Source organism: Hypomesus transpacificus, chromosome 14 (assembly GCF_021917145.1).
Source record: "Hypomesus transpacificus isolate Combined female chromosome 14, fHypTra1, whole genome shotgun sequence".
In the NCBI taxonomy this organism is placed as follows: Eukaryota; Metazoa; Chordata; class Actinopteri; order Osmeriformes; family Osmeridae; genus Hypomesus; species Hypomesus transpacificus.
Genome location: NC_061073.1, coordinates 2000434 through 2012519, shown reverse-complemented (window position 1 = coordinate 2012519; position 12086 = coordinate 2000434). Strand labels below are relative to the sequence as shown.

General features: G+C 47.2%; 1 protein-coding gene across 3 annotated transcripts; it reads right to left on the bottom strand.

Moving 5' to 3' along the window:
* Positions 1-2009: 2009 nt before the first annotated feature.
* arntl1a (aryl hydrocarbon receptor nuclear translocator-like 1a) lies at positions 2010-12006 on the bottom strand. 3 transcript variants are annotated; one of them, XM_047034990.1, is made up of 20 exons: positions 11856-12005; positions 8743-8850; positions 8493-8554; positions 7722-7869; positions 7152-7172; positions 7023-7055; positions 6627-6656; positions 6177-6334; positions 5832-5911; positions 5612-5704; positions 5306-5423; positions 4899-5048; positions 4403-4649; positions 4071-4177; positions 3818-3968; positions 3502-3587; positions 3108-3216; positions 2783-2876; positions 2474-2558; positions 2010-2186 (listed from the first exon to the last, which is right to left on the bottom strand). In XM_047034990.1, the coding sequence occupies exons 3-20, from the start codon at positions 8536-8538 to the stop codon at positions 2029-2031; spliced, it is 1914 nt and encodes a 637-aa protein (XP_046890946.1). In that variant the 5' UTR covers positions 8539-8554; positions 8743-8850; positions 11856-12005; the 3' UTR covers positions 2010-2028. The 3 variants fall into 3 exon arrangements, with proteins under 3 accessions (XP_046890946.1, XP_046890948.1, XP_046890949.1); XM_047034992.1 differs by having other exon boundaries at positions 8493-8551; XM_047034993.1 differs by lacking the exon at positions 8493-8554 and having other exon boundaries at positions 11856-12006.
* Between the last annotated feature and the right edge of the window lie 80 nt (positions 12007-12086).

Genomic DNA, 12086 nt, shown 5'->3' with positions numbered 1-12086 from the left:
GGTATTATTGAAGGGGAGGAATAATCGACCGAAATAACGTTTACAAACTTTTTTGAGGGGTTTATATTGCAGCAGGGGAATGCCAAGTGGAGTGGGCTTTGTTAGTCTATTTATAGTAGGATTTATATCAGATGTTTGATACTGTAGATTATGCATTTGGGGGGAAATGACTCACTTCACATGCGTATCAGTAAGTCAACTGGTTTCAATAGCAGTTTTATGATGTCAAGTGGTATCTCTCTTGCCCAATGTCAAGATCTGTATCAAAATACGACTCTCACTTTAAGCAAAAACGTCTTAATCCTCACATGTCGCCCTGGGTGTAAGGATTAGGAGTTTGGAGGATTTGAGATCCAGGACTGCTGCTCTCCCAGTCTTGGTATCAAGCGCTTACAGACACAATGTCTTCAGTTCCTCTTGTCATCCGTAGCTGGCAGGATTTCTGCCACTGGATGGCAACAATGATGTAAAAATATTCCAGTAGCAGCGTCACACCAATAGGCTCAATGGCCCAACAGGAGATATGATGTAGTCGAGCCCCAGACCCCAGGGGAGTGACAATGACTCAGACTGCATAAATGCTACCTAGAACTTAAAGCACGAAACCTTTGCTTTGAAGAGATATTTAATCTCATAACTCGCCCAGTTTTATAATGTAATGCGAGATAAGATCGTACACCAGAGCAACAGAAACAAAATACTTTTTATTTGAAAAAATATTTCACTGTTACGATACACTCATACCATATAGTATTTTGCATAAAGAGTACTCTTATATGATAACATTTAAAGGTTGTTACATTACATTGTCAACGGAGATCTCCAACAAGGAGGACAATTTCATCTGTACTGCACGGTAGTGTAAAAACATCAACACACTAAAACAGAGAGGATTTGTTTTTGAAAAGGTAGAAATCCCCTGTTGGAAAATACCGTAACCGGAGCCCTGGATTCTCAGAGCGCGCCACCGTTCTAGAATGTTCACTTAGGACGAAAACTTTCGACTTTAACAAGCAGCACAAGGATTGGTCAGCTGTTGGTCTTCATACCCACTACCATCAGTACATGAGGGTCCTAATATCAATTCTCCCACGTCTGAGGGAGGACTGGACAGGTGAGGGTCTGTACCCAGATGCAGAACCTGGTAGATAACACCATCCTCCCCCTCAACTTGCATACAACGTGCCCTCCTTACTGCCAACATAACTAGCACTGAATCGGTGTGAGCATGATCATATTTCATAAAGTTACAAAAGAAAAATCCCAAAATGTTCATTTTTCAAATAGCTATAGTTATATTTCATATAAAACCAGTCCTGTGTTGTATAACAAGTTGTTAGGTCCGTGAAGGGAAGTGCCCCAGTGCACATTCAGTCAGAGTAGAAGGAACAGTCTAGCGTGAAGGGTTCCAGACGAGCTGCTCTCCTTGTTCCGTGGCCAGAGTCGAAGAGTCACTGGGACTCCTCATCGTCGCAGCTGGAGGAACCGGCTCTAGCTAGCACGTTAGCATCTGCTAGCACGTTAGCATCTGCTAGCACGTTAGCATCTGCTAGCAGGTGTCCTCCCATTAGCTTCTTGGTGTCCTGCTGATATGAATGGCCATGTCCGGCCAGGAGCCAGGAGTTGTGGGGGCCTTGATCCCAGGACGTGTGAAAGTATGAGCCCTGCTCTCAAACACCCTTCCTGCTCTCCAGAGCCTGGAGACATGGGTCTGAGTGGAGTGGATAGGAATCATCAAGGAGGTAGCCATTTCCAACGACCCAGAAAGAGGGTGAAGTGACTTGTGTAGCTGAAGCCCAAAAAGAGTGATGGGACCCAGAGCCCAGTCCAGTCAAACCTACTGATTTACATGGCTAACCCGGTGGCTAAACATTAGCTTAGACCTATCTGGTCCCCACAGATGGATACTTTCTAGGAGTAAGAGATGTTAGAAGATTCAGAATCACTACACCCTGTGGCCCCCTCCCACATCTTACCCCCCCCCCCACCCCCCCCCCCCCCCCCTTCCCTATCTCACCCCCCTCCCCCTCAGAGGGGCCAGGGCAGGTCGCTGAAGTCTACGGGTCCCCCCAGACCAGCGTCGGCCTCCAGCAGACTCATGATGACGGCCATGGCCGCCTCGTCGTTGCTGGGGCTGCTGGAGCCCGGCTCGTCCATGATGTCTATGCTGGGGTGGGAGGCGTCACCTAGGCAACAGGACAGGAAACGGTTACACCGGGGTTTGAAGTTTAAAAATAAATCATTTGGAACCTCGACAACAGTCTAAGGGTGTGTGCGAAGCCTTTTGTGACGTTGCTTGTAAAAGGGGCGTAGTGGGACAAATGAGCCCCCAAAAAGGATAAAAACATAAACCCCTTAAACCCTTAAAGTTCAGAATTGAAATAACTAAAAGAAACCAACAAGGGCTATATGAATGACATTTGACAGGAGGGAGAAAGATGACGACTGTGTGCAGGGCGAGCGGGAGACTTACTCATGACGGAGTAGGGGTACCCCACAGAGTCGGGTCCAGGGACCACCCCTGCCAGCGAGAGATCCGGAGTGCCCCCGTTCTGGATCTGCAGACCAGACCACCGTCACACACACACGTCAACCACAGACAAGGAGGCAGGCCATCGCCGGAACATGCTAGTTATCTGGGATGTGGTGTGTAGGTATGTACAGAGTGCGGGTGTATATGTTTTATTGACAGTCTGTAGGGAAGGAGGAGGGGAAGGAGGTTGGTGGGGAGACGGTGAGGGAAGGAGGTTGTTAGGGGTGGTGGTGGGGGGGTGTGCCTCACCTTCTTGCCCCCCGGGGAGCATGTGTCAGGAGGGGGTGTGCTGGTGATGTTCAGAGGGCTGGAGCCACAGCTGGAGGGAGACGATCCTCGGATCCTGAAGACAGATGCTCAGGTTATTCTACTCCCAATGAGGCGTTGAGATATGACAACATCGACAACAGAAGACTGGCGTGGAATCAGACGCTACGTAAACGCAGCCACTGGGTACTTCCTCGTCGTCGCCATGACGCTCCCGACCAGAAAAGAAACCTGACACGTTGCTATATTAAAATGATTCCTGTCGTCGTGAAAGTCTGCTGCCGTACCGACGTCTTTCGTATCTCACCTCTGGATCTCCATCACCTCCTCGGCGATCATGCGCCCGATCTTGCCCGCTCCCGCCCGCGTGCCACCTGGGATTCCTGGCACCGTCTGCAGCGCCCGCCGCCCTCCTCCTGAAACCAATCAGGTTGCTATTCAGACACTGTCACACACTGGGTGAGGAGGTGGGACAGCGCTAGTAGCTAGAGACTGGAGGCTGGGGGGTAGGGGATAGAGGCTAGGAAGTAGCAGGTTTGGGGTAGGAGGCATGAGCTAGGAGGTTTGGGCTGGCAGGTAGAGGCTAGGAGGTATGGGCTAGGAAGTAGAAGCAAGGATACATGGGCTAGGAGCTAGGAGGTATAGGCTGTGAGGGAGTAGGTAGGGGATATGGGCTTCCAGGGTGTCAGGTGCATGCTTACCCTCAGATGTGAGCACACTGTCCATACTCTGAGGAGAGGCTGCAGACTGGGGGTAGCTGGGGTCAGCCCCCTCCAACACACTGCACCTGGAGAGTGGAGACACACCTCAAATGTTGAGTATGATTTCCCCCCCCAAAAATCATAAATAAACATGTGCTTCTTAGACAATGTTAGTCAATAAGTCAAGGCTGCGTGTCATTGGTGCACACACAAAGACAATGGTGACCTCTCCACAATGACCATTCCTAACTACACAGCTAACAGTTTCTGTTCATGAACCCGGTGTTCTGCGGGGGCCGAGGCGGGTGGGACTCACGAGACGACGGTGTTGGTGGAGACGATGTACTCCACCTCCTTGGTCCAGGGGTTCATGAAGCTGAACCAGCGACTCCTCAGCGTGATGAACGAGCCGTCTTTGATCTTGAACTTGTAACAGTTGGTGTTGATCTTCTCCCTCATCTGCAGCACTGCAGACCAGAACACAGCCCGGCGTTACACTGATGTACCCTGTAGACGTCTCCCATAGACGTCCTCTGGGCCATATAGAAGTCTGGATGGAGGTGAGGTACCTTGTCTGTGACACTCTGCCAGATGACCGATGTCATCCTGGTGGAAGTACTCGTAGAACGACGTCCCTAAGAGCTCCTGGGGCAGGTAGGCTAGGATGGCTGTGGCCCTGGAGGGGAGAGGGGGATGGAGGAGGGGATGGATGGATGGATGGAGGAGGGGAGAGGGCGATGGGTGGAGGTGGGGCGAGAGGGATGAATGAAGGGAGGGAACAGGGGGATGGATGGAGGATGAAGGAGAGAAGGGATTGAGTGACGACTTGAAATAAACGAAGAGTTCCGAACGTGTTGGGAGAGCGAGAGAGGTTGGAACCGCCATGACTCCCAGAACTCACCTCTGGTCCACGAACACAAACTTGCCGTCGATGGCGTGCCGGGAGACGTACTCGGTGGGCTTGACGCGGATGTCAATGTGGGCGGGCTGGGGGACGATGTGGGGGTGCAGGCGCCCGATGGCCACCAGGCAGCTGAGGTTGCAGCCCTCGTTGTCGGGCTCGTTGTCCTCGTCCAGGCCCATCTTGGTGGGGGGCCAGCTCTTCAGGTAGCCCGTGCTGTGGATGGTGCAGAAGCTCTTCCTGTCCGCTGGAGAGAGATGAGAGCACCATGAAAACATGGAAGGATTACAATATTGGCCTTGTGCATTTTTATTAATTTTTTTATTTTAAATTTGTTAATTTTATTTATTTATAAAAACATATTGTTATCTTTTAGATATACATTATTTGCAATTTTTCCTGTACAAAAAATGCATTATGAAGTCTCACATAGCTGTGTTTCTAGCCTACTGAGTATTTAAACCTCGCGTGGACCACAGACGAGACGCGTCTCTACCTTTCTTCTTGGAGCAGGTGGAGGGGAAGTCCTTGTCCTCCATCTTGACGGAGGGCCTGTTGCACTTCATCCGGCAGAAGAAAGAGCGCCGGGCCCCGGAGCAGAGCCGGGACGGGCTGGGGGCGATGTCCGTCTTCACCGGGAGACCCGCTGGACAGGGGAGGGGGCACAATGACATCACACCACCACCCAAGCCAACATCCTGTGTCACTATCTATCTGTCAGGGTGGAGTTGAGGGGAGGTAAGGGGGGGTCATTCGGTTTTTACTGTCAGGCCTAGGCAGGAGAGAGAGATAGACAGAAAGAGGAGTGTAAGGAAAGAGCATGGAAAAGGGAGGGAGGGAGCGTGCGAAGGAGAAGAAGGGAGGAGGCTTTCCGTTTGAGAGGTGAGACGAGAGGCGGTTTACTTTTGGCGTCTATGAGTCGTTCTCTCGGGGCCGTGTCTGAAGAGGACAGCTGCTCCTTCACCTTGGCGATGTCCTTCGGGTGCAGGTAGTCAAACAGGCTCTGGCCAATCAGGTCGTTCTGGCGGGGCGAGAGATGAGAGGAGGAGGAGGGGGGAGAGAAACAGGAAAAGGGGAGGGGGTAAAGAAAAAGTGAAGTGATTCGAGTTTAACTTTACAGAAGAAAATTGCGTTTCGGAAACAGTCAGGAAGTTGCAAATACACACTTTCAACATTGACAGCTGAGAGAAGTAAGTGTGTGTGTCATACCTGGCTGTAGTTCAGGATCTTAAAGACAGACTCTGAGACAAAGAGAATCTTCCCGCGGTCACATCCCACCACAAACAGGAAGCCGTCCGATGCCTGGAGAAACAGCAGAGTCAGCGACACGAGTGGAGGGAGACGATCAGTCGACTGGTGTCGAGTCCTTCTCTCAAAGGCACAACATGCGGGGGGCTGCGAGTTAGGGAGGAGGAAGTGATGGACCTACCCTCAGTATCAAGTGCTTCAATTCATCGTCTGACAGAAAGGAGGGCTTGTAGTTGGCTTCCGTGTAAGGGTTGGCTGCTCCTGAACACACAAACACACACACAAATCCAGCCAAGTTACGAACGGTTAAGTGGATCCACTCAAACGCATAGCTATGGCATTCCTAGCAGCTACTGTCGTAGTCACAGAAACACATGATTTGACCTACACACCGTCTGCTAGCGGTTACTACAAAGTTGACTACTGTATTATAAACCCCTGGGCCTAATAATAATAATAAAGCATATTTATTAGGCAGATACTACTTTTTTCGACCCCTTTAACCAGTGAGCTCCACCTTTCCCACCTCGCAGGGTCTTCATGTGCTGGACGGCCATGCGCAGCACCGTCAGCTTGTCCAGCTTGCGGGACATGGCGTTGCAGGTGGGCACCAGGGACGCTAGCTCGTCGATGAAGCTGTTCATCTTGTCCCGTCGGCGCTTCTCAATCTGGCTGTGGGCCTCTCTGTGGGGGGGGAGGGGGGGAGAGAGAGAGACAGAGAGAGACAGAGATAGAGACAGAGGGAGAGAGAGAGGCAGAAAGACAGGGAGAGAGAGAGAGGCAGAAAGACAGAGAGGTTAACTACTTTGCAAAGCCTACCAGCTGTGGCGATGTTCGCGCTGTTCACGTTCTTTGCGCTCTCTAGGATCTTACAGAGGGCTGTATCAAAGCACCTCCTCACCCCCAAACACCAGGCTCACTGACGACAGAGAGAGGCTTTTCATTTAGAAACTACAAGTAGAGAGAGGCTGCATACCTGGCATTCTTTATCCTTCCGTGATGGTCACTGAGGAAGAAAAAAAAAAAGAAAAGATATAGAAAGAGAGATTAAGACAACGCAGTCGAAGTATGTGGGTTTGGAACCAACCCCTTTGTCTCTTGCATTTCTGCCTCCTAACACACAAGTATTGCAACTATGTAGCCAATATAGGTCAGGACAGCAACACTATGCTAATAATGTGACAATCAGATGAATGTTCATACAATCATTCTGGTGGTGTGAGTTTCTAGCTACCCCATCAACACTGTTTCTGTGTCTGGCAACTCTTTTATAGTGATGAATATAAGGTGTGAAAGCTATTCAGACAGCCCACATAAAAACATCTCATATCAAACCCCAAATCCAGATCTTCTGTTGTCATAACGAACTTACCCTCCAAGTTTGTCCTTGTCAGAATCCATGTCACTGAGGAGGAGGAGAAAAATAAAAGTTAGTTGGCGCTCAACCATCGGTGACCTCAATGTGTCAGGATTAGAAAAGATGACAGGAAATGTCACTTACTCGAAGGAAAAGCCGTCAATTCTGTCAAGAAAAGAAACGTGATAATTAGTTTCTGTCAACACAGCATTGACCATTTAACCTTGTGAGACAGATGGATTTGAGAGATCACAACCAAGCGAGAATCCATCTTGCCAAGATAAAAAGCTATCCAGTTGTGCCCGAACTTATGGTTTGGACCAATCAGGATCTTATGTGTGGTGGTGGCAGCCACAGGTGGTTGAAGTTAGCCAGGGATAGACGGTGACAGACAGATGGCTCATCCAATCACAAAGTAGTTTTTGGGCTTGCCCTTTTCCAAACTGTTTTCCGAGGACGACTTCCCAGATGGTTTTGTGTAACTCTGGCCCGTCCGGTTATTAATAAATGGCACTTACAGGAAAGTCAGCACGTATCAGCAAGTATGGCCCACATATTCTCAACAATACAAAAGGCAGAATGCGATACCGATAGCATGACTGATAACTTATGAATGGATTCATTTATACAGAATTTACCAGCACGTCAGTGAGCGGGAGTGTAACAGTAAGTGTGTATGTGTGTGTGTGTGTGTGTGTGTGTGTGCTTGCTCACTGGTAGTCGGAGGTGCTGCCCTTCCTCTTGCGTGTGAAGTCCATGCCTGGGGGGTGGATGGAGCTGCTGATGAGGTCAGTGGAGCTAGGAGACATGAACTCATTCATCGTGGAGGTGATGTCCATCCTTTGGTCTGCCATTAGATCATCTGCGATACGGTCACACACACACACTATGTTTAAATACCACCTTATCGACACACTTTACAGTTATATAACAGTGATGAAACCATACTACGAGGGAATAGAAGATGATACCAGCCATAACAATTATAAACAATGACTATAATATATAACCCCCCCCAAATAATTAATGATTTAGCATACGACGTGCATTTATCAGCATAGTTGTGTGGAATGAGGTCTCTTATGACGACATTGATTGTGACCCTCAAAACGATCAAGACCATCCCTACTATGGACAGTAACACAACAGTCCTCTAAGATGATCATGATGAATCTCTGGAAAAAGTGATGACAAGCTCCAGCTTTGGGATGAGGTTAAGGGTGACAGCTATGGGATGAGGTTAGGGTGACAGCATGGGATGAAAATCAAGATGACATCTTTGGGCTGAGGTTAGGGATGAAAGCTTTGGGATGAGGTTAGGGATGACATATTTGGGATGAGGTTAGGGATGAAAGCTTTGGGATGAGGTTAGGGATGACAGTGTTGGGCTGAGGATAGGGATGACAGTGTTGGGCTGAGGTTAGGGATGACAGTGTTGGGATGAGGTTAGGGATGACAGTGTTGGGATGAGGCTAAGGCTCTCACCACAGATGTTCATAACGTCCTCTGTTTCAAATGCATCTCCTTCCATCCACACAATCTAACTGCTGAGGAAACGGAGACAGGTTGAAAAGTTTCACTTTAGAAAAAAATTGCACACTATATGCTGTGGTGAAAAGGGGTAATATGCTCAAATAATGCTGCACTGTTTTACAAAATGTTTATTTGATGTATTTTTTATTACAGAATGATGGGTCTGCACACTAATTAACAAACACAAACAACAGGAAGTTACCTGGGCTTGTGAAGGAGGCACACTTCCTCTTCTTCTCTGATGTCTGCTTCCCTCAAGATAAGGTCCTCTTTCCCCTTTCAGAAAGCCATTCCACAATAGTCTTAAACCCTGGAACGTAAAGTAATTGTGATTTAATTGATTTTTTGTGGGATTAAAAACACCAAGATGGGGCGTAGGCTTCCTGATTTATAGTAGGTATACATGGGGGAAACAAAACAAAAAAATAACAAGTACAATTCCACTCGTTTTACACCACTTCCCAGATGACGGCGTTTATGGGTTACTGTGTCGGTTTATGAGGCTTCTCCTTTTACTTCCTTCTAACCTGAACTTAGAAAAAAAAATCGTTGGCCCACTTATTATTATTCCCTGTGTTTAGTGGGACAAAGAACCAGCAAAGCCTCAACACAACACCGGGGCCGACCAGAGGGGAAAGTGGGTCAGCCGAGCCAATCTGTCAGCAGTTGTTTCCCTTCCCTGGTTTTCGTCAGATGGCCTGGTGGTTTTCATCACAAGGAGCAGAGAGGCAGAGGGAGGCAGAGGGAGGCAGAGGGAGGCAGAGGGAGGCAGAGGGAGGCAGAGGGAGGCGGTAGCCTGGATCAAGACCAGCTTGTGTACATCTTTCCTATTCCTTTCAACGTGTGACAGAGCTGTGATCACAAAGCCTATGTGTAGCATCTGGGTAGAACACTGGGGGAAGAGGATATAACTGAAATAACCTTACGAGAATTGAACTAATTGGACATCTTGATATCATCAATATAATTCAAAGAAAAAATGAGAACTTCTTTAAAATGAGAATAACAATTTGGGCCATTGTAACATGAACAAGGAAGTGATAGCTAGCCAGTGCATGGCCCTTCATCCAGTCCATCTGGCTTCAGGGAAGTAGGAAGACAGCCACAGAGAAATGACCCCATGACCCCTCCACATGAACATGACCCCTCCACAGAGACATGACCCCATGACCCCTCCACAGAGACATGACCCCATGACCCCTCCACATGAACATGACCCCTTTAAAAGGACATGAACCCTCCAAATGGACATTACCCCATGACCCCTCCACAGAAACATAACTTCTACCTCTGAAAAGCTGTAAATGCTAATTGCACCACTTATCCACATTCTTCAGGTAAGAATTATATATATATAATATATACCTTTTCAGAGGTAGAAGTTATGTTTCTGTGGTGTGGGTGTGTGACACACACACCCACACCACAGAAAGCTCATATAAGGCTTTTTAAGGCTTGACAGTCAGATAAACATTTGTACAAGAAATCCAACACCCAGATCACTGTGCCGGGTAAATACAGACCGTTCCTTCACTCTGAACACCAAAATTGTGTTAGAACTATGCTCATCTGATCTTGATTTTCTTCTGCAGCTTCTGTGCACTATTTGTATATCGCTTTCGATAAAAGTTGCTAAATACATTAAATGTAACATGTATGACCAGGAAGAGACTGAACTTTGACAAACTGTGGCACAGCTCACTGCCAATTAAAGGACTAGTCAAACGTACAGCCAAAGTTCCCTGGCAAAGTTAGGTCTAGGGGCCATGCCACAAAGCAGCATTGTTGAGTCCAAGACACAAGTACGTCACTTTTTAGCCTAGCCTGGTCTGGACTTAGCAACAGAAACACCATGGCGACCCAGTGCAAAGACTGCAAAAGCAAGAAAGAAAAAAACGGACACTCTAAAAGTGAACTAGGTTATAGTTCACCTAAACTGTTACATTTAAAACCATAGGTTACATACTCTCAACATATGTAAGTGCATAATTACAAGAATCATAGCCAGAATAGAACACCTTTGAGGTGGAAGCTGATTATTCTTCTTGGATATTCGGTCCGAGTGTTTAAATTACATTTTATATATTGACCAGATGTATTATTCGTTTTACCAATTTTGCATATAGGCAGCCTATTGCAAATAATCAAGGATCAGAAGTCCCTAACCGCAGGTTTCAGTGTTTAGAGAGTGCAGAAGTTACATGATCACAACTACAATATTACAACATTCTGATGTGGTAGTGCGATCATAAACTTAACAGAAAGTTTACATCGCAAACCATTTTGCAGTCTGTGTAAGAGAAAGTGCTACAACAAGATCTCAAGTACAACATGCAGGAGGTACTAAATTAAGTAATGCTTAATGCTTATGCAGCTTAAAGTGCTTGTGGTCCAGTTTCTAAATCTTGTCAACTCACAATCAAGTCTCAAAATCAGTGCACTTTCCAAGACAAGTTTTTCTGGCTAGATACTTTGAGTGTGACATCTGTAGTCCCTGGATATGTGCGAGAAAACGCTATGACGCCAATTAGCGCAACTAAAAGGCTGGTTGACAGCGCAATGACAGTGTGCAAGGCTGTGGTGCGAGGCGAATAGGACACTAGCTATATCGTTTGCAAGCCGATGTTTTGTCTTAAAACAGATTCAAGTAACTTGTTACATCTTCAGATATCTACCTACACTGCTTGGTAGATGATTGCCTCACTTCCAGAGATAGCAAGCCAACCTATTGCCTGGCTACAAGGCGTACATTGCGCATAATCACTAGATAGCTTGGCAGTCTGAATTTCAATTTGACATGTAGTTGACGAGGCAAAGTGCCAGAGAAGCACGGAGCTTTAATAGCCCCAATGTTCCCCGCTATAAAGATTACATGTTCAGCCTCCGACCTCAGACATAACTCAGCTCGGGGTGTTATGTCACGGGTATGGCCCAAGCATTAGCTCGCTTGCTACTAGCATTAGCTATTTTAGTAAAGCTGACATGACCAGTGTAAGACATTCGCAAGTCGACTTGTTGTTTAGCTCGCTACCTCTCCAGTCCACATACATTAAAGCCCATAAACACTACCATTGTTATCTTAATATTGACAGATAAATAGCTGACTTTATCTTAAGAAACTGGCTTGATGGCTGCTCTTGCATTGCTAGCATTAGCCACCGTCCCTCTTTGACCACTAGTGTTACCACCACCATCACACAGTAGCAAGTCTGGCTAAATCTGGAAAAACACACATTGGAACGCCTGCCTTTCATCGTCAAAACGGACTATTCCCATCCACGTGAAATGGATGATAATAAACTAATAAGTACTTACATTAAAACCCCTGTGCTGTGACACATTGAAGTTGTCGGTAAATATAACCAGTCCGTAAGAACAGTGACATAAACGCTTTTCAATCTGTGACCCACTTTCTTTTCGCCGTCATGCCTGCCGCAGCACCACTAACCTACTTTCTGAACCAATTGGATAATGAGGAATTTACGTCCCGTTTTTTCTCGCCAATCAAAAAACAGCAAGTTGAGGACATAACTTATTAAAATACGG